We start from the raw sequence: 21,933 nt of genomic DNA on the forward strand, positions 1-21,933 counted from the left end.
CTGCCAGGAAGATAAAGCAGAAGCAGTGAGGTAAAGAGTGAATGGGGTCTCCTGCAGACATGAGGAAATGGAGAACAGGGACATTTTGCCTGCAGCTAGTTGTTATTCTTGTAGATATATATCCAAGTAATGTGGATTTATTTTCCTTTTAAGTGTGGCACACACTTTGTAAGGCACCTTTCATTTGTTATGGCTGCCATGATCCTGTGGAAGATAACTTTGACAGCTTGTGAGGATGTAGCTTCAGAAAGCTTCCTAGACTGTAGAAAGAAGACTTTAGGAGGTGACACAAGGGTGTGATCAGCATGCTTGGGAGGCTGGGAACAGCTGGCACCAGCAGGCATCCTACACCCCCATAAAGAGGCAAAGGGAGTGTGACTCTTCTGCAAGAGACCAGGTCACAGCTCTTTCTGGATGCTGCTAAAATCCTTAAGCTTAAGATCTTCTGGGATCTGACCTGTGCAAAATTACAGGAGAGGTGTTCTCCTACTTCTGGAATTAGTCTCAAACCTGCTAAGCAAAAGGAGGCACACAAAAATTTCAGACTTTAAGGAGCTCTTGAGAACATTCTTTCTACTTTTACAGCAGTAGTGGAATATCTTGTGGAAATAGGAGACAGTTTGCTTTAAAACAGATGGCATGGGCAACAGGAAAGGCAAACAGTAAGGAGAAACTAAGGTAATTTCAGTACATTTGAATTGTTGATTTATTTTAGTTTGTGAGGTTTTTTTTAATGCTGACAGGGAAGTCTCTTGTCTGTACTCTGTTCCTTGTTGGGGAAAATTCAATATTGAGTAGCAGCCTTCAAGTTCTTGTAGCTAATTTTGTCCAGCAGTAAGTCTCTGTTAATTAAAAGGGTTTTGGCAAAGATCTTATGAACTCCTCCATGCAGAGAGTAATTCCTTTACCCCTCAGTCCCTGACTGCAAGTGGCTGTGGCTCTTACTCTCTGGAAATAGGCAAGGAGAAGCATGTCATAACAGCAGTGTGAGGCAGTGTGTGCCTCACAGCAGAAGTGTTCCCTTGTTTCTTAGCCCATGGTTTTGGCAATATTGTTGGATTCTCCCACTCCCACTATTCTTGATACAGTAACATCTGCCATGTTATCCCTTTATTACACAAAGTGATAGCTCTACCTTCTCAACCAGCTTCAGACACTGGAGATTCACATATGTTGGAGTAATTTTCTGTTCCTGTGGATGACTTTTGTGTACTCAGTCAGCCCTGGAGGAAGAGATTCAAACAAGTAATTTTGTTTTACAGGCATGACTTCCATTAGGGATCCAGCATGGAGAAAACTGTCTGGAAAATAACACTGAATGGCTTGAAATGTGTATTACAGGCTCATTCCTATGGGGGTGTGCACACTGAGGGGAGAGTTGGGGGAGGAACAGCAGTGCCAAAGGTCTGTTCTTCACACATGACTGGTGCATTAGATTCCCTTTCCATGGTGCTTCTTTCTGTCTTGCTGTGGTGCTGTCGGGTTTTGCAAATGGGGAAGGTTCTAAGGGTTTAGGTGTAAATGCAATTGACAGAGGAGACAGAGCAGTGCTTTTGGAGACAGGAGACCTATTTGTAGGTGCTAATGAAGGAGTTTCTGATTTTCTTCCATCTACATCTTCCAGAACCTAAATTACCCACCTGGGGTTTCTCTTTAATACATTATACCATCCAAATTCTTTAATTCAGGCTCCAGGAACTTTCATCCCCTCCTCTAAATGCACCAGACAAACATTTTATTGAAGGAATATACCATGCTGTGCCATTAATAATTTTTATCCCCTACTCTCCCTGGCACAGCATGGTGAATTGGATTCCTTTCTTAATTTATCCAAGAATATGATCCTTATTCCAGATTAATGTGCATTATAAAACCAGGTATTTGCATTTTAATTTACTTCTAGGACTCTCGTTTTAGATTGACCAGCAAAGCTGAATCTGAAAACATGCTTGATGGGCCTAAGAGGCATAACAAGACATTCCTTTTAGAAGAGGGGGTAAAGCTGTTGCATTTCTGCTCTGTGTGAGTGCAGTGGGAATAGCCTTCTGGTTGTCTGTGACATATATATAACATTCCAATACACACACACATATAAATATATATATATAACAGTCCAGTAGCTCAGTACCAAAAGGCAAGGAAGTTCATGGTCTCCACAGTGCAGTTCTCTCTGTTGTTTGTTTTGTCCCAGTGACTGGGTAGTTTGGTTTTGCTTCAACAATACTTTTGAGAGTGACATCCTGGATTTTGTTAATTCTGGAGTAAATTCAGACTCTGTGTGGTTTTTTTTTTTTTTTTTTTTCTTTTGAGTAAGGGAGGGTGAGAAGCTCACAACAGAGCACCAAGCAGGGTTTTCTTTCATTTTTCTAGCATCCAGGCAATTAAGGGAATGAGGAACAAATAGCCACATAGCCAAAATCATGCCCTTCATTACACTTCATGCTTACTTTTAGCTGGCATGAGGGGTTTAGCTGCTCTCAAAGCATTTGTCATAAGAACATTTCATGTGTATGTCACAGGCATAGTGGTTAAGCTAATAAAGTGTGTGAATTTACAGTTCTGGCAGTTTTGGGGTGGGGAAGGAGGTTTGGAAGGTACACTGTACAAATGTGTTCTGGTATTACTGTGAAGATTGTGTTTCCATTCTTAATGACTAATTGTGAGTTAGCGCCTGGGAAATGATTTTTAAAAAATTATCTTTAAAATGACAATGGGGGAAATTAAATCATGTGTCTAGACCAATTCTAAAGGTGTCTGATCACTGATGTGCCTCAGACTGTTTCATTGAAATGACAGAGCAGCTGTCAGTGCAAGCAGAGAGATATCTGCTTTTTGATGCTCTGAGGAGCATCTCTGCCTGTGGCCCAGAGTTTTTGGTGGAAGAGTAACTAAAAATCCCTCAAGAAAGTAAGAAAGTTGTAATCACTCAGGAAAGGTGTTAGATGGCTAAGGTGTCATAAAGAGTTGTTCTGATTTGTTAAAGAAGCACACTCAAATTAGCTTGTTGAAGGGCATATCATAGAAGGTGACTTTTGAGATTTGAGTGTGACTGCAACTGATTGTAGGAAAATGAAGAAGTAACACTAAACAACCTCTGTTTCTGAAGAGTAAATATTATTAAATAAAAAACTTCATTTGCAAAAAATAAGTGAAGAAGTCTATTCTTAAAGAGAAGGAGGCCTGTTTGAGAAGAAGAAGATCTGTTAAGTTCCCTTAGAAAGCAAAGGTAAGAAAGGGAAAAGCTAAATTAGTGAGGAAATTTTGTAACTGGCAAAGGGCTGGTAACTGTTTCTGAGAAACTCTATCTTATGTAGTTGTAACAAAATTTTGGATGGATCTTGGGAATCCACACTAGTTCTCTCAGGATGCTGAAGAGGATCATTGCTGACCAGAAGCAGTGAGAACAATGAAATAGAATTTTCACTGAGATGTAAGCTGTTGAAAAGTACAGGGATCACTGCATGATCCCTCAGAATCCCTGAGAGCATGAGAAACAGAAACATAGTGCTGAGTGCAAAACAGAATAATGATCTGGGTACTCCAAGTCATACTTCGAAGGCCAGTTTGGTCATTTACCAATCTGATTACAACTTCAACAGGTCAGCACAGTGAGGGAAGACCACAGAGGCAGACCCTTATTATGTGAGCAAAATCAGAAAGGAAGTAAGAGTTCTGAGAAGACATGAAGTGTAGTTGTCTTTAAACAGACATTTTATGGTAGCAAGTCTTTTTTCTGGGTTGGGCTTTCCTTCTCCTCAATATTCAAGTCCAATTGTGCAGGACAGCAGTTTTTATAGAGTAAGCACTAGCTTGTAAATGATAGCTTTTAGATATATTTTATTGAAAAGGAGACTGAAGGGTTCAACTTGTGACCTGCAAGTAAAATTTCGTGTGATTGCCATCAGCTACTTGGAAGTGGAGAAAATTTCAAGTCAATGCAAAAACCTTTACTTGTAAAAGTGTCTTAAACGTGAGTAAAGGCTACATTTTGGATCACAAGAAAGAAGTGGTGGTGATGAGAGAATTGTCAGTGTTTTGTGTCAGTTCTTGCTGGCTGTACTTTATTCTGGTGAGCAACAGTGGGATGGATTTGGCAATGGCAAGACATTGAAAAGGGCAGATGAACTTGCACAGGCGGCCTTAAACTCAGTAAAATGGAAAATTAAGCAGCTACTGAAAAATATGTGGTAAGTCCTGTGAATTAATGCAAAATTGTTCAAGTTAGTGAATAATGGACTGAAAATCTGATCTGCTGAAGCTGTACTGTGAATTTGCCTAGGTTTGCTTTGTTCCAGGGAACAAATGACTCCACTCTTGGTTTCACAAGCTACCAAGACTTAATTAACACTTGGAAATTGCTTGGAGATCTTTGGGTGAAAAGCTATGAAGTTCTGAGGATATTTGATTAAATGCAAAGAAAAGCAGTGCTTTTCTTGGAGAACGATGCGAATGTGAACTGCTATCACCAGGAATCATTTTCTGCTCTGGAGGCAGGCGTGTTTTGCTCAGCATTCTTATTCTTGATGACAATGGCTTGTTTCGGTGAGATCAGCAGACTAAGAGCAGTGTTTGTGCTGTGTGCTGTCACAGTATGAAAAACCTCCATCCCAATAAAGGAGTGGGAGCTCAGCTTTCCTGATATTTTCAGCCTCACATCAGGGCAAGACCTTTAGAGATGATCATTTCATTGTGTTTTGTTACCCATGTGTAACTGAGTACTACTTACCTTGGTTAAGAAAACTGATTTAAAACCATTTGGAAGGTATGGGGGAAAGCTAGGAATAAAGAGAAACTTCCTGACTGCCTGGCCAGGGAGGAGGAAGGCTCTGCAAATGTCATTCCTCCCACATGATCATGGCAACGTATCTTTGGTCAAGTGAGGCACAGCCTAAAAGGGCTGGGGTGGCTGCTTGTCAGTGCTCCTCTTCTGCTGTTGCTACCTTCAGGTGAAGCTCAGAAGAAACGGTATTTCTGGCTGGTGGCTTCTGAATTTCTCTTGCAGCCCCACCTGAGAGAGGGCACAGATCAGACATTCCAGTCCAGGCTGGTCTGCCTCCTGTAACTATTGCTGGTAGGGAAACGAGCATAATGTCAAATAAGAGTGAGCTGTGTAACAGAAATATTGTCTGTGTAGAATCAGACATGGCACCCTCAATGATCTAGAGGAATCTCAGATCTTTTTAAAGACATTAGCTCTCCCTATCCCAGATATAGTTCCCAACAGTGTCCCCTGGGCATTTCTGCATTGCTTGTGTTTCCTGTGACTCTGTAGTGATACACATCTTCTTTTCAATGGGAACGGGGAGAAGATCTTTGGCTAGCCTGAGAATGGAGCTTTGATGGGGGAATGAGAAACCTAATCTTTGTGTACACACAGTTGATTAATTTAAGGTTACAAGGTGCCAAAACACCTTCTCAAGCGATCTGCCAAGTAAGATCTATTACTTCAAGGAACATGGAAACAAAATTTATTTTTGACAGCCTTGTAAAATTCTGTCCAAACAGGATTAGCCCTCCTTTGACAAGTAATTAAAAAAAAAAGAACAAAACTGAAAGCACTTAAGGCTATTACTACAAAAGATTAAGCTTCAGTGAGTAAATACTTAATAAATTTTTTCAAGGATGAGTGGAAACTCTAAAGATAACAAACTATAATTCACTAGTAACTTTTACTGGTTACAGTACTAGTATCAGTTACTACAACTCCTCTCCTCTGAGGAAGGGCTCAGAGAGCTGGGGTTGTTCAGCCTGGAGAAGAGATGATTTGGAGAAGACCTCATTGCACCCTGTCACTACCTAAGGGGCTCATAAGAAAGATGAGGACAAACTTCTTAGCCTGTACTGGTTTTAAATTAAGAGGATGGATTCAGACTAAATGTAATGAAGACATGTTCTGTGATGAGGCTGGTGAAACACCAGAACAGGTTGCTCAGAGTATTCAAGGCTAGGTTGGCCAAGGCTCTGACCAGCTTGATCACCTGAAGATGTCCCTGCTCTCTGCAGGGGCTTGGACTTGATGGCCTTTAAGGGTCACTTCCAAGCCAAGCTATTCTATGATTCTGTGATTCTATACTGACTATCATCAGCTGCCTAGTATCTCAAGACTCTTCCTGTGGCTGCTGCTTTGGGAAGCAATTCCACTGCCAGTGGAGGAACTCAAAGGTCACTTGAGGAAACTCCAGCAGTACTGGTAAAGAGCCATTTTCTCCATTGCTTCTTTTAGAAGTAATTGAGTTCCTAAAGTCATTTTTCCCAAAAGTTGTCACTGTGATGGTAGGACCTGTGTTGTAGATGTGTATTAACACTGTTAATGGAGATTGACCAAAAGTAGCCTGTACAGTTTAAAGATCTAATGGTGTACTTTATTTGCAAACACAGAGTTTCTGTGTAGCATACACTGACTTTCTATTTAGTATATATTTATTCTAAAGAAACAAAAGTCCATCTGCTTTCAGACCAGTCAGTGGTATGAGACAAGTAAAAAACTTGGAAGGTTAAAGAGGAACTTGTTTGTGAGCTTTTTCTACAAAGAAAAAAAGAGAAGCTGCTTTTCTGGAGAGGAGAGTAAGCTGCAGGGGAAGAGGAGAAGGGTGCTGTGATGGTAGGTCAAAATTCTAAGTTTCCAGTTTTTACATAAACTTAATTCACAGTAGTGGGAGTGCCTTCTGAAATGAGAGATTAAAAATCAAAATGAATGTTTTTTTGTGTGAGAACATGACCTGTGGAGAGTGATATATGCTGGATCCTGCTGAGGATAACCTGGCAACCTTGATCACTCTCAAATCTGCAAGACCGTTCAGCATCACAGGAACAGGGCAATATGCAAATGCTGAAACACCTGCAAATCAGGCTTGAGGAGCAATCAGAGTGAGATAAACATTAATTAGTATAATACCCAAACCCTTAATGGAGGAAGGAACGTTGATTACACAGCCTCACTTGGGAGTTCTTTCTGTCAGAGATGGTGTATGATGACAGTTTCTGATTACACTTACTCAGATAAGAAGTAAGACTTCAAAAACTGCTTAAATATGGAGAGAGAAGAGCAGAAAGCAAACAAGTTGATCTTTTGATGAGTGGTTGAATGTGCTTGGCTCTTCATAGGAGTATGTATTTTTCCTTTTTGCCTTTCAAACTTTTGAGGTGAATTGGCTTTGTGAGCTGATTTTGAATGCTTCACTGGATCACTGTAAACCATAAGTGTCTTAGCAGACTTTCCTTTCCTCTCTCCATCTTGGTCCTGAGATGTTGCCAGCTGCAGGAGCAGAAGCACTGAGTTGGAGTGGGGAGTGGGCTTCTCACAGTGTTCATTTTGACACTTTCTTTCCTTGTTACCCTGCTCCATTACCAGCTGCTTGGAGTGTCTGAGAACAGAATTAAATACAACAACCATAAACTCAATCCCTTCTTATTCATGCCTCCTGCAGTAAGGGAGAAATTTAATAAAAGTGTACATCATTTAGCCAAAAAAAAAAAAAAAAAAAAAAAAAAGTGGCTTGACTTTTAGGCAAGAAGCCAAGGTTTTATAGAATAAATTTACTATATGTACCCTGAAGTTTAGAACAGAAATGCCAAGCATCCCCCTGCTATCTCTAAGGCTTGGAGCTTGGTCTGGGAGGTGATGAGAAGCCTGATTTTCTGTGATGTGTACAGTCCTCATTTAAGGAAAAAGTAATTTAATACTTCGTCTGCCTTATCCTCCTGTGCAACTTCATTTCTCATTCTGCTCTGTAATGTTCTTTCTCCTTGGTTGATCACTTACTTTTATACTTCAGACATGAAAATGAAGTTCTTTGGTATTCCAGAGAGGTTTGCTCCAGCCTCTGTTGCCTAACCTTTCTCGTTCACCTTGGTGTGCAGCTTGCCGATCCTCTCTCCCATTTCAGAAGTTTTGTCATCCCTGTCACTTTTGGGTGACATGGATGTTCAGCGTAGAGAGCAAAGGGTCTCTGGCTGCTGGTGATGCTTCCTTGCAGCTGAATTCTATCCTTCTCAGGCACCAGTCTTGGAATCTGTTGGCCTATCTTTAAACCCTCTCTGATTTTAAACTTTTTTTCTGTTGCTGCCTGATCCTTAGCAGATATAGATGATAAAAATCACCATTTTTTTGGCTGCCACTGTGAAGTGCAAGGACACTCCCATACAAATGTAGCATTATTGCCAGTGCTGACAGTACCATCAGGCAGTATCCAGTGTCCTGGATGCCAGATTCCTAATGCCTCAAATCTTTTTCCTCTGGGAGTAAGGAAACAGTGAATTTTCCACCATGAATAGATACAGCCACAGCAGAGGAAGTCTTTCAGTAGCCACCTGAATGTGAGATTTATCACAGGAGTTATAACAGAGTAAGAGGAAATTATCTGCTCTGTGGTTGCAGATGGAACAAAGGATAGGGGGCCACCAAGAGAGGCCCCCAAGAGGTTCCCAAGAATTGTGAGGAAGTATTCCTGGAACTTGCTGTGGGTGTTGGAGAAAATTGCCTGTAAAATGGAGAGTGGCTTAAACACGGCAGGATGAGGATTTTAGGACAAAGGAGAAACAAGGGCTAAGTTGGGGGTGAAGTGCACAGGGCTTGAGGGCAAAAATATTTCAGAGGGACAAGAGAAAGTGAAAGCTTGAATCAAAGCAGCTGAAAGGTTGGCTTTAATATCTGCTTAGATCAAAAAATAAAAGTCTGTATGGATTAAGAGATAATCCACTAGATAGATTTAATCTGCCATGTGTATTGCTTCCCCAAAGAAAAACAGTGGAAGGGGAAGGTTGATTTAGCTCAGCGCCCAGCATTTGAAGGTAGGTGATGTATTCTCCTTTTTTTCACAGACACACCCCCCACCTTCACTTGTCCTGAATGAAGCACATCCTGCTGAAAGGGAGGAGCTATAGCCTCCTGCTCCTTTGCAACTCCAGAGTCATATGGAATTTAACTAAAGGTGTTTCTCAAGCAGAAAAGAGCACTGAGAGCAAAATGACACAGCAATGACTAAGAAAATAGGCATGGGGTAGGTTCAGGTGCTCACGGTAATTTTGGCTGCCTGAGCAATTGGTTCTGAGAAGCAGAATTGGGCCATTTTCTTAACATTTAATCCCTCTTGTCCTAATTGTTCTTGTCTTCCCTTTAATGGAAGTTAAGGTCTGAATGCCACCTTTCCTCCAGCACTGCCCCTGAAATCCTCAGCCATATCCCTCCATCCCTTCCTTCCTCTTCCCTTTCTGTACAAAAACTGGTTGAGTACTTTGAGTAAGTTCAGTTTCCACAGCAGTAGAAATAGTTGATCAAACCTGAGGAGGTTTTCTCCTTTTTTTTTTTTTCCTGGTAAGGTATATGGTGTATTATCTCTTCTAAGTAACACATACAGCTGTATCTTGAACTGTTCATGCTAACAGTCATGAACTTCTAGGAGCCTGTACACATGGAATTTGGATTGGTTGGATTGAGGGGGTTTAATTTTAATTTCAAAGTTATCTTCTTCAACAACAAATAAATTAACCTGTAGACTGATATGTATGCCTTCTGTGTTGTGGGCCTGCATCTGTACCACCTCAGGTGAAGGTTTTTTGTAGAACCTGTAAGGTCAGTGGGTTTTGGCCTGTCAAATCCTTGAGCAGGAGATCACAGGAGAATGTACAGAGTGTCTCAGAGAGGATCCATCATAGTTTGAAACACCTGAGCTGGCACTGGACAACTTCCCCAGCTTGTGCTGGGAACAGGCTGTCTGTCTGAGATGGTCTCCTTTCACTGATGATATTTGGTGGGCAGTGGGGTTGGATGTCTCCCCTCTTTTTTCTTCCTTTTTCTTTGAGTGAGGGAAGGGAGGGGAAGAGGTTGGTACCTGGTGAAGCACTGGGGATAATGTGGGCCAGGAAAGGGAGTGAGGGAGGTGTTTGCCTCACTGGACCCACTCACATTCATGAAGTGAAAGGGGGGAGAACTTACTGGTTTCCAGGCCTAAGCTTGCATAACTATTTGCTTAGCACTTCCTTCTGGGAGAGAAACATGTGCCTTGTCAGATCCTGAAAATTGTGTCTGGAAGTCAGCAGGGTACTGGCTAAAAGGCAATTGATACTTTGCTTTTATTTGGAGCTTCAGGAAAGCTTTGTGGAGTTCTTCTAGGAGAGAGGTCTACTTTCAGGTGAGAGAGAAAATTGCATCATTGATTTGAGGGAGAGCAGCAAAGCAGAAATAAATGACTGGGTTTTTTCAGCTTTGAAGGAAGCAAAAATAGTCAGATACCCCTAGAGAGCAGTTCTGAAAATAGTGTCAATCAATACAATTATGAAACCTCTAGAAAAGAGGTGAACTGTGAGGTGGGAAAATCTGCTGGTGAGAGCAGTTAGGAAAGATTTAGGTCCTTCAGAGGCATCTCACACTTGAACAAAACAAGGCAATAGGACAGCCTTGTGACACATGAAATTTGCTGCAGACAGGTGCTAGGAAATGCAGACTGAAAGGAACAACAGAAACTACTCTGAGAACCTATCAAGTGTAAAAGTGATGTGAACTTACTCCACTGAGGCAGAGGGAGGGTGTGGGAAGGAAATCATGAACAGATTTGTACTCAGTGTTGGTACAAAATACAAGCTGTTAGACTGTGTTTAAAATAAAAAGGGGTAATGGAGAATAATTCTGAGAGGGAGAATCTCATGAGGTTCAATTTTGTTCATCTCCCACTCCAAGCAGAATAAGGTAGAAACAGGCTGTGTGCTATCATGCCATCTGCATAAGGAAGAATTTTTCATGCCTCCAGGAAGAGGAGAACATGGCTATAAACAAACAAATACTTCAAGTTTAGAGAAAGTGAAGGGTTTTTTTTTCAGAATGCTACAAGGAGAACAGGCTGCTTGTTTTTGCTGTTTTTCACTATCTGCATTGAGGGGGGGTTACATTTCTATACTGTAATAGAGAATGTGCTGCCCAAAGTGAAAATACTGGAAAATATGGATTTGGTACAGTTTGGAATTGGGAGTCGTGGATCTCTGCTGATCTCAAATTCATTACTGAAGAGAATTAGAGCAGAAAAAGAGCATGAGAGCTCTCTCCTCAAAAGCAAAGAGAGACTCTTGGTGAAATTTAAAGACAATACTTGAGATTGCTTTTTACAGGCACAGAATGATCCAGTGGAACTGGGGTGGAAGTTCAGAAGACTGTTCAGCTTTTGCCCTTGCAGCTGGGGAGAATCTGTTGGTTATGCATGGGGAAGGAGGCCTCTTTGAGAAGGTGACTCCATCATTAGCTGTGGCTCATGCCTGCTCCCAGCATCCCAAAGCAGTCTGATGCTGATCTAGTGGTATGGTTTATCTGCAGCTGGCAACTAAGCACCACACAGCCCCTTGCTCACCCCACTCCCTGCAGAGTGGGCGAAGGAGAACTAAAAGGGTAAAAGTGAGAAAATTATTTGGGTTGAGACAAACCCAGTTAAATTATTGAAATATAAAAGTAATGTAATGTAAAGAAAAATAACAAAAAAGAGAGAAATACAGCACAAGAAAGACAAGTGATGATAAAAACAATTGCTCACCACCAACTTGATGAAGCTTGTCCAGTCCCTGAGCAGTGGACCCCAGCCAACTTTCTCCCTAGTTTATATGCTGAGCATGATGCCATATGGTCTGGAACATCCCTTGGGTCACTTGGGATCAGGTGTCCTGGCTGTGTCCCCTCCCAGCTCCTTGTGGTGGGGTGAGAGGCAGAAAAGGCCTTGACTCTGTCTAAGCTGAGCAATAATTAAATAATCCCTGTGTTATCAACACTGTGTCTGTTGATAGTTTTCCATCTTTCTGTGCTTCCAACAGCCACAGGACCATCATGCTGTGAGTCATGGATTAATCCTACTTCATGTTGGAGTACCTAAAGCTCTCAATAGGATGGTACAAGCATGGCTCAACCATCACTGTTTTTCACTGTGAAACAACCCGCTCCCCTGAGATTCACATCCTTCTCTGAGGGGCTGGGAACTGCTGTTTTGAAAAGAACCACTGATTGTTCAGCTCAAGATGTGTTCTTGCTTCCTAGGATCTCTCAGCGGGTGGAGGCCAGCCGGGCACAGCTCCAGGCAATTGGGGAGAGAGTCACACTCGCCCAGGCCAAGATTGAGAAGATAAAGGGCAGCAAGAAGGCTATTAAGGTAGTGACTTCAGTGAAGGCTGCATGGCCTCTTTTCTTCTTTCTTTCTTTGCTGCTGACATAAGCTCTGGAGAAGAAAAGGTGCTCAGCTGCTACAGCTGCTGCCGACTCACCTCTCCATGCCTTACTGCTGAGTAGGATTGTGGTGAGAATCCCATTCCTGACTTGGCCAATGGATGAATTTTAGACCCATGAGCCACACACCTCCAGGCTTTATGTAGCCTTTATAGGTTTCTGTCCCAGCTGCTTCCTGAGAAAGAGAAAAGACATGTGCTGAGCTAAGCCTAACTAACACCTTCACTTCAGGCTCATAAACTCATATTTGAATGAAAGCTGCTGTCAGAGAGACTCCCTTTAGTGCATCTTAATCCCATTGAGCCATGTAAAACTGGTGAAAATCCTTCTTTCCCCATTCTTGCTCCATTTTATACAGTATTTCCAACTCCTTTGCTGCCAGTGGAAACCTTTTTGCCAGAGATCTCCTAGTCCTTTTAGAGAGAGAGAAAAGCTCTGGCAATTCCAGTTTCAGAAGTGGCAGCCCGTGCATTTTGGGGTCTGTGCACATAGCCCTTAGGAGCCTGTTGACTCCAAGGCTGTCCATTCCCACTGGCAGCACAGATTGCATGTTTGCTCCTCTCCATGTGTTTCTGCATCGTAGGATTGCCTAGTTGTTGGGGTTTTTTTAGTCCCTCCTTGTTTCTCCATAGGTATTTTCCAGTGCCAAGTATCCAGCCCCTGAACGGCTGCAGGAGTACAGTTCAATTTTTGCTGGTGCAGAAGACCCAGCTAAACAGAAATGGCCAAGACACAAGATTCAGAGCAAACACCAAATGCTGGATGAAAAAGCTCTGCAGGTAAGGAGGAGAACAGACCTTGGGAAGGACAAACAAAGAGAACCTGGAGGCTGTTAATCTCTTTGATAAAGTGGGCCAGGGCTTTGGGACATAGGCTAGGAGTAGAACATATTTTCATTTGGCCTGTCAGTGGGGAGGGTGTGAGGTCAGACTGGGAAGGTTATGGAGGTGCCAGTTGGAGAGGGCCATGTCAGTACAAGGGTTTGTCTGGGTGGCTGTGAACTGCCAAGTCTCTGGAGCAGTTCCATTTCCTGAAATGCTGCTGTTTCCTGCAGCAGTGTTGGTGGGTGCTGCTGCCTGGGCTTAAGGTTTTGGCTGTGCATAGTGAGGCAACTGGGATCAAGCTCATAATTGTTTCAGAAATAGTTTCTGAAGGCTCTGATATAACTTCTGGTGAGAGGGGGAAGGTAAGGAGGCTTGTGGTGTGTCAGGAGAAAAAGGAGTCATTCATTAGAGCATTTTTCTGCCCCAGGAAATCATTGCACTTGGGCATTGTCCCTGGGTTGGAAGGACAGGAGGAAGAGTTGCCATGCTTGAAGTTTAAAAGTTGCTGTGTATGTGCTGTGTCAGGAGTAGCAGATGTGCTGTTCCTAGCAGGTTAAGGATCAGTTTGACAACTTCCCTGCTCTCCACCCCTAAAGAGACTTCCTTCCTCATCCTTGTGTGACTTGGCCAAAAATAAAGCTGCCACTGAATAATTTATCATGCTAAACTTCCCTAAGTGTTAATGGAGTTGAGACTTCACACAGAGAGGTAGTTATGAATATTTCAGCCAGACCAGGGGAGCAGGATTGCTGGCCAAATGGAGAGCTGGCAAACTTGAGCAGGGTTCCTGCTTCCTTCCAGTCCTGGCAGTAGCACAGGCAGAGCTGCATGGGACGTGCTGGTGTCTGGCAGGGAGGCCAGTGAGTGCTGCTGTCTGGCTGGTGGCCCCATTGCTCTGCACTGGGAGGGGAGCAGAGGCAGGCAGGGAGCAGACAGGGAGATGGGCTCCCACCCTGAAGGGCTGGTGCTGAAGTACAGCCCCTTGCACAGGGAAGGGATTGAGAAGAACATCAGCTGTTAAAAAGTAGTATCCCACAAAGAGCAAATGGTGTGCCTGTTCCTCTGGCCTGCTGGCTCCAGTAGGCTCCATGTGCCATTCCCCACAGCCATGTGCCTGGGATGCCATCTCTCCCTGTCCCAGTCAGTCTCTGTACCATTGCCATGTTCTGCCCTTTGTGACTAAAGCTGCCATCACCACAGGGGCTTTGTTTGAGGCCCTGAGGGATGTTGCTCTTTTCCTGTGACCCATCTTTTGATCCTCTTTTGGGACTGTTGATCTTTCTCTGGCTTTGCTGAGTCTGCCTCATACAGCAGTTGTCACTCTTACCAAGCTCGCACACACAAGCTCCTCTGTGGGGTGGGCAATGCTGCTGTCAGCTGGGGAAGGATGGAGGGGCTGATGTGCTGAATGGGGCTCAGCATGGCCAAGCTCTGACCACATTCCAGGGGGACAGGCCCTTCTCAGCCATAGCTGAGCACAGAGCTGGATGTGCCTTGCAACAATGAAATGTGACAGGGAGGAGTCTAATGTTTGCATTTATGCTTTCCTCAATTATTCAGGGCTTTCAGCAGAGGCTCACTGCCTGTTTTCACTTCTGATGAGAGCCTTTTTGCTGCAAGCAGTCGCAGTGGCCTTTGCTAAACCCCACTTGCACACGTGCACTCAAAACCTCATCAGAAAAGCAAACTCTGCTAATGTCAGTCTGAGGGGAAGTGGTGGCAGCCTGGGCTCAGCCTTTAGGGTTTTTGTCTGGGGGGGTAAGCAACTGAGTTGGAAATGTGGGTGGTTCTGCAGTTGATTTTGAATGCTTCCCCCTTGGAATTTCTTCTTGCCCCCTCAACCCCAAGCAAGTGAAAACTCAGCTGTTGAGAGGATGCTGTTAAGGTTGGTAAGGTAAGCACTGATGGGTAAGAGTGCCAGAAACACAGTGCTTGTGGCAAGCCTGGAAAGCCTGTTGCTTTGCACAGTGCAGTAGTAGCAGCAGGGCAGGGCTCAGCAGGGAGCTGGCTGCAGCCCTGTGGGCTTTCCCAGGCACTGGGCACTGCCCTTGTGGTGGGAGCTGTGTCTGGGTGCTGCACATTCCACTCAGGAGACTGACAAGCAGGGTGGGAGATGTGGTCTGCCTAGGCTTTGGAAGAAGTCCAAGCAAAAATTACCATCAGTAACTTGGCATGTCCTTGTGGATTCTGCCTCTCCCAGAGCCCACCATAGGCATGTGGAAGCTAAACCAGGCTTTTGTCTCTTGCTCATCTTGAAATACTTTCCCAGCTGGCCTCAGCACTCCATTGGCATAGGGGGATTGGGATTTCTGGTACATCACACCAATTCTATTTGTAATAGTGTGTGTTAAATTAAACTGAAAAACCAGAGTGACTTTATATATTTCTAACTGTAAGTTCTTTGGAAGAAAAATGTCTGAAAATGCAGTGTCCTTGGGGGTGTGATCCTGCCAGGTGCCAGACCCCAGGTTGGGGTGTTTGAGTATTCAAGCAACCCCCATGACTTCAGTATGTCAAGGTTGCCAAACTTTGGCTTAAGAACTTAATGTTCCTATAAGAAAACTAATTCTTAAATGGCACCTTAACTTGTGGGATTCACAGTTGTAGGATATTTTTGACAGTGTGTGGAAGTTCCAAATTTCAGAGCATATCTAGGTACTTGAGTAAGACCAGCACTTTGATGGCATTTAAATTAAAAGGATTATATTTCACGTTTCAGAATACTCATGCTTAGTGCTTTTATAAATTCCTTAGATGAGGTTTTTAAGTAAATGTAGGTAATGGTTGTTTTCTCACGAACTCTTAAAGTGATGCACAATCTTCCAGTGCTAACTGAAATATACAAAGAGAGAATTAAAAAAGCTATATAAATGACTTGAGGGCTTAGTGTGTCTGAGCAGTTCTAGCAAAAAAAGTCAGTACTCCCTCATGCTTAAAAAATTAAACATTGGGAAATGAATATTAATGATCACAAGAACTTTTATTTTTAAGTCTCTGCTTCTACAATCTCTAAATAAGAATTTATATATTTTTGCCTATTTGCTTCCATAAAAAAATAGAAGGTGTTAACTTCAATGTATTTTTCACAGGTAGGAACCTTAATTAAATCAAAACCTTACAAGTCCTTTCTTATAGCATTTTATAGTCTCAGAGCATCATATAAACTCTTAGTGGATTAACTGAACTGTGACTAAGCAATTTCCTTGGATTTCTGGCTACCAGATTCAAGACTGAAATTTCAATCAGCAGGAACTGCTTGTGTCCCTGACATGTGGTCTTAAAACTGAACCACCAGTGGTCTCCATTTCTCCCATACAAGTACAAGGAGGGAAGAGGGACTCAGAGAGTGGGGTGGTGCAGGGATGCTGGAAGTAGTGAGGCAGTAGGAAGCTGTGAACAGTATTTGGAGTGGTCATCCTCTGGTGGCAGAAGAAAACCGCAGGTATAGCGAGTTACTTAGCCTGACAAAGGGCTCTGGTTTCTCCTGGTATAACACTTACTGCTGCTTTCCTTAGTTGTGATGAAAGAATTGTGAAGGGGCTGAGAAGGGGTCTACAGAAGAGTCTGAGGTGGAGGTTTGTTCATCCCAAAGTGTCTCTGTTCAGGAACTGATGCCTTTCCTCCCTCTAGAGCAGAGTGCTGTGGGTGCTGAGCTTCATCCCCCAGAGCATGTGGCAGTGGGCACTGTCAGCCAGCTGAAACAGTGGTCTGATGTGGGATGGCAACTCCTGTGCTCTATAAAAGTCAGGCAGCTCAGATGTAATAAGTCCTTTTCGAAAGGGAGCTCTATATATTATGCATGAAGTTTTAGAACTGAGAGAGAGAAGATTTCAGTTCATTAGAGTTGAAAACTCCTGCAAATCCCTCAGGCTTTGCAAAACCATCTGGCACACGTTCCACTCTGTGCACTCCTTTCTGCCTGATCTCCTGCCTAGTGCAGGCACTCTGTTCTTTCCTAACCTCTTTTTCCTTTACCTTCCTGCCTACCCCATCAGTGCAATCACAGCTCTTAAAGCATCAAGTGAAGGCAACAGAGGGGAGGTAATAGAGATGTGTGGGGAACTCTGCCTGCATGAAAATGTGTTGTAGTTGCAGACACTTAACAAAAGCCTTTTAGGCTGTGGTGCCTGATCCCTGCCTCTGACTATAGAGCCAGAGTGGTGGTTTTACTCTGGTGGATACTTGCCAGAGTAACAGTGTTCAGTATGACCCATCCACGGCACCAAAAGCACTTGCTGCCACTCTCAACTGCCAACACTTGTCGTGATTGTAGGGTTGCAATGTTGTCCATGTACTTTCTAGCTCAAAAGGAAATAGAGAGGGAGCAGCAGGGTTCCCAGACCATACAGTGCATCCAGCAGTGTGGGGTGTGGTGGTTGGGGAGAGCTGCCTCAGCAGCCATGGCTCTAGTGTCTTACCAACTTTTATCTGTCTTCTTGCAGGAAAAGCTCAAGTATTTCCCTGTGTGCGTGAGCACCAAAATTCACCAGGAGGATGATGCAGAAGAAGGCCTTGGCAGCCTTCCCAGGAACATCAGCTCCCTCAGCTCCCTGCTACTCTTCAATACCACCGAGAACCTGTGAGAGCTGGAGCAGTGCTGTGCTGCTCACCTGCCCCTGCTTGTCCTCAGAGGAGCTTTCCCTTCCTCAGGCATTGCAGTGACTGCTTGCTTTCCTGGGGATGTTACCTATCAGGCTCTTGATAGGACAGGGTTTGATACCTCTGTGCTGGCTTCCAGCTGGGAACCTTCCCTGCTCTTTGCCTTGGGTGGAAGCAGTTATTTTGTCCACTCCTGATCCACTCACCTGATTGAACCCAATTTTGCACTTTCTTTTGCTTAGTTCTTCCTATTGTTCATCTAATTTCTTCCAGCCTTGAGATATGCAGTCACTCCTGCCCTTCACTGCCCTGTGTGCCAGCTTAGGTACTGCTTCTTCTCCTGACAATTCCTCACAGCATTACTTTACTGCTTTTGCTGCTTCAATGTCTCCACCACCTCCCTCACTGCAGTTTCCTTTCCCACTGGGCTCACATCATGGTTCTTCTTTCTGCTCTTAGTGAAGAGCTACTTTAAACTCTTCTTGAGCTTTCAGCTGGTGGACCTTGTCTTCCTTCTCCTGAGCCATGGATCATTTCTCCTTTTTGTCTGTCCTCCTGGACCTTGAGTGACAAGTCACTGGTGTCCTGCTGCAGACTGTAGGATGATTTCAGGCCAGGTGGTGGAAAGGGGAGAGCTTGGTCATGGTGGCACTACAGTGGGGCTTTGCTTTAGAATTAGTCTGGAGGCTGCACTGGCAGGGTGGGGAGCTGCTTGCCTCCTGGTTGTGGAGGGGAAAGGCAGGAAAATGGAGCTAAAAGAAGGAACCTGGAAGGCCCAACATGTTCCATCTTTATGAGTGAAGTCAGGTCTCTGCCTCCAAGGCCCTCTTGTGTACACTGTTTCTTCTGGCCTTGGCTCTCACTAAAATACTTGTTTTCTGCTCTTAGGTACAAGAAGTATGTGTTCCTGGATCCCCTGGCTGGAGCAGTGACCAAGACCCATGTGGCTCTAGAAACAGAGACAGAAGAGAAGCTCTTTGATGCACCTCTCTCCATCACCAAAAGGGGACAGCTAGACCGACAGGTGAGATGCAGCTGCTCACATTTCAGAGGGTTGTGCTCAGCTCTCTGAAAAGAAGGACTTTGATAGGCTGGTGAGCAGGTAGGACAATAGCCCCTTACAGGACTGCAGAGTGCTTCATTTATCAGAAGGACCTTGCCTGGTTTTTTGCTTGAGGTCCTGGTGTGAGCTTGATGAGTGAGACAAAAGCCTCACACTTGGTAGGTGTCTCTCTGCTCAAGCCTTTGTTGAGTGGTGAAAGGAGAGTAATGGCATGGGATATCAACTCACCTTGCTGCTTGACCTTAGGGCTGTAGGGAGGTTTGGAGGATCTATCACTTGATCAGCTCCCTTGTGCCAACTCCTGAGCCTTGGAGTCTGAGTGTGAGGTGCCACTGCTAGAAGGTCCGTGGGGTGAAGTGTGATTCCCATCATTCCTGCTGGGAAGGGGTGCCTACTGGTGCAAACAGAAGGGCCAGCCAGACTGAGCAAAGGGCTGTGCTTGGTGTACACGTAGGGTGGGCAGTGCACCAGCCCAGTTGCCCCAACATGTGACTGGCACCTTATAAAGGCCATAACTGGGGTGTACCAGCTTTGCTGGAGTGTCATTTGGGACTGGGAAAAGGAGCCTGGGAATCATTTCCTTATCATGAACTCTTTATTCACAGTGCACCATCATTACTGTGTTACCTGTGTGTAAAACACAAAAGCAAACCCCTGTAACTACTGGGTTGTGCTTCTGCATTTTAATCTTTGAAATGGTTCAGACACTATCCTCTTCTGGAGGAGAAGGGACTGGTTTATTTAGGCTGCAGCAGTTAGGGCATGAACCCTTCAGAGTTCACTTGCTAGTGTGAAACCAAGAAGAGTCCTGCACTTCCTCCTCCTGCAGTCTACCTTTCCCAAGACTGGTCTGCAGGAGGTATCTTCTAAGCACAGAGGTGTAGGGGTAGCTGATATACCAAAGTACACCAGCCCAGCTCTGACTGCTGCCCAGATTGTTCCCTGCAGTGCCCCTGTTTGCAGCAAGCACATGGTCACTGCCTTACCTTGTTGGTTTGGGTTTCCTTAGGTCGCTGAAAATTACTTCTATGTGCCAGATCTGGGCCAGGTCCCTGAGATTGATGTGCCCTCCTACCTGCCAGACCTGCCTGGCATTGCTGCAGACCTCATGTACAGCGCTGACCTGGGCCCTGGCATTGCACCCTCTGCCCCCAGCAGTGCTATTCCAGAGCTGCCCACTTTCAACACTGAGTCGGTGGAGCCTTTGCAACCAGGTATTTTCAATCTCTGATCCCAGGAGTCTGTGAAGGAGCAGGGATTGCTAGAAAGTGGAGATGAGGCAGAAAGTCCCTTGGTAGAAATTTTAAGATGGATGATGGATGTGGCTCCTCTGGCTTAGGCCTGAGGGAAAGCTGCAACCTGCTCAAGTTCCGGCCTGACTTTACCTCCCTCCCCCTCTCTCTGCATAGCTAGGGGTGAGAGAGCACAGTGTGCAAGGACTGGGTGTGTGTCAGCCTGGTGGGATGCCCTTGTGCAAGTGGGATGCAGCTGGGGAGGGAGTGTAGGGGAATCTCAGACTCTTGCCTTGGCCCTGCCTGCTGTTAAGAGATAGTGCACAGGGCAGGAGTGCTCTACTGCAGATGCTGAGGACTCTGATCTGTTGCTGCTAAGGTGTGTGAAGCTCTGAGCTGAAACTGGAACTCTTCAGATACAACTTCTTTCATATTTCAGATCTTCAAGATGCTAAGCTGTTGCCACCTCCTCCCCCTCCACCTCCCCCACCGCCTCCTGTTATGCCAGCTCCGGTGCCTCCTCCACCGCCCTTGCCCCAGCCCACAGCACCCTTGGAACCAGCTCAGGCAGTCAGCGAGGAGAGCAGCAGCACAGTGCCTGCAGGTAAGGGCTGGGCTCCTCCACAGCTGCACCAGCCTCCTTGCCTTCAGCCTGTGTCCTTGGGGGCCTTCCAGCGGGGGAGGAGGTGCAGTCAAGGTATTGGAGTAGCCCTTGCCATGGGAATTTGGCTGGGCCTGTAGCTGATGTGCTGACCCATGTCTGCTGCCTGTTCTTCCTGTCCCTGCAGCTTCAGTCCAAGGAGCCCCAAAGGAGGTGGTAAACCCCTCTACTGGGCGTGCCAGTCTCTTGGAGTCCATCCGCCAGGCCGGGGGCATTGGGAAGGCCAACCTTCGCAGTGTCAAGGAGAGGAAGCTGGAGAAAAAGAAGCAGAAGGAACAAGAACAAGGTGCTGAGACTCTTTGGCAGAACTTCTTTTCCTTGCCCAGGCTGGGGAGGTGTTGGGTCTGGGGGCAGGCAGGCAAGTCAGGAGCACAGTGAACTCACAGAGCAGAAAGTTGTCTTCTCAGAGACTGATGGAGGTCTCAGGTGTTCACCACTCAGACAGAGTGAACTTGCTAAACCCCAGTGGCCCGAAGGGCATCTGTCTCAGGGCTTGTGGGGAAGTTTATGTGTGATGCACAGGACCAGGCATACAAATGAAACCCTGAAGGACAGGGCTGATCCATTTTAAGCACCTTGGCTGAGGTAGTTGGGGAGGGGATTGATGGAGCTGCTTTGGCAGAATGAGACTGCAAATGCACAGTCCCTCAGTGAATTCCACTCTTGGTTTTCCCCAGGAGATGCCATTAACCCTGCTGTGCCTAATGTTTTCCTGACCTGAAAATGGACTGTAGTTTTGGGGTGTCATACAAAATTAGAGGTTTGGAGTTTTTTCTTTAATCTGAAAGCAGTATTGCAGGGAAATGCTTTTGCCATAGTGCTTAGCTCAGACTAATCTTTCTTCGCTGACTTCTTGTGCTCTGTTTCAGTGAGAGCTACAGGACAAGGTGGAGATTTGATGTCAGACCTCTTCAACAAGCTGGTGCTGAGGCGCAAAGGTACTGTCCTGCAGTGTGGGCTGCTCCTTTCCCCTAGCAAAGAGGGAGAGCACTCCCTGGTACCCAGGTTGTGTCAGCCCTAGCCTTGGAAACAGGAACAGAGATTTTCCTGGGCAGTGTACCACAGTTCAGCTAGAAGTGTATTTACAGAGAATGAGCAGAGAAATCTCCACCTCAAGTCCAGCTGGAGGCACTGGAGGGGTTTGTATGTTTCAGAGGATAGACCCTGAAAGCTGCCTGTGCAGAAGGGACAGCAGTGTGTTTTCTAATCCAGTGCTTGGGCAGCTAGGCCCAACTGCCCATAGGGGCACTTGAGATGCCATGGCAGGCTTCTGGGGCATTTAGATAGAAGGTCACACCTCAGTGCTGGGCAGACAACAGCAGGGACTTGCTCAGGGGAAGCTGTAGTTAAACCTTGGC

General features: G+C 45.1%; 1 protein-coding gene across 3 annotated transcripts in view; it reads left to right on the forward strand.

Annotated features, from left to right (window-relative positions):
- WASHC1 (WASH complex subunit 1) overlaps positions 1-21,933 on the forward strand; it is a 38,523-nt gene that overhangs the window by 15,291 nt on the left and 1,299 nt on the right. For all 3 annotated transcript variants that reach the window (XM_059845726.1, XM_059845727.1, XM_059845725.1), the window contains 8 exons: positions 12,011-12,122; positions 12,829-12,975; positions 17,463-17,599; positions 18,508-18,643; positions 19,692-19,896; positions 20,354-20,518; positions 20,703-20,861; positions 21,445-21,513. In XM_059845726.1, coding sequence (XP_059701709.1) covers positions 12,011-12,122; positions 12,829-12,975; positions 17,463-17,599; positions 18,508-18,643; positions 19,692-19,896; positions 20,354-20,518; positions 20,703-20,861; positions 21,445-21,513 — 1,130 coding nt within the window. The remainder of the gene's footprint in view (positions 1-12,010; positions 12,123-12,828; positions 12,976-17,462; positions 17,600-18,507; positions 18,644-19,691; positions 19,897-20,353; positions 20,519-20,702; positions 20,862-21,444; positions 21,514-21,933) is intronic.

The sequence above is a fragment of the Haemorhous mexicanus genome, chromosome 5 (assembly GCF_027477595.1).
Source record: "Haemorhous mexicanus isolate bHaeMex1 chromosome 5, bHaeMex1.pri, whole genome shotgun sequence".
NCBI lineage: Eukaryota > Metazoa > Chordata > Aves > Passeriformes > Fringillidae > Haemorhous > Haemorhous mexicanus.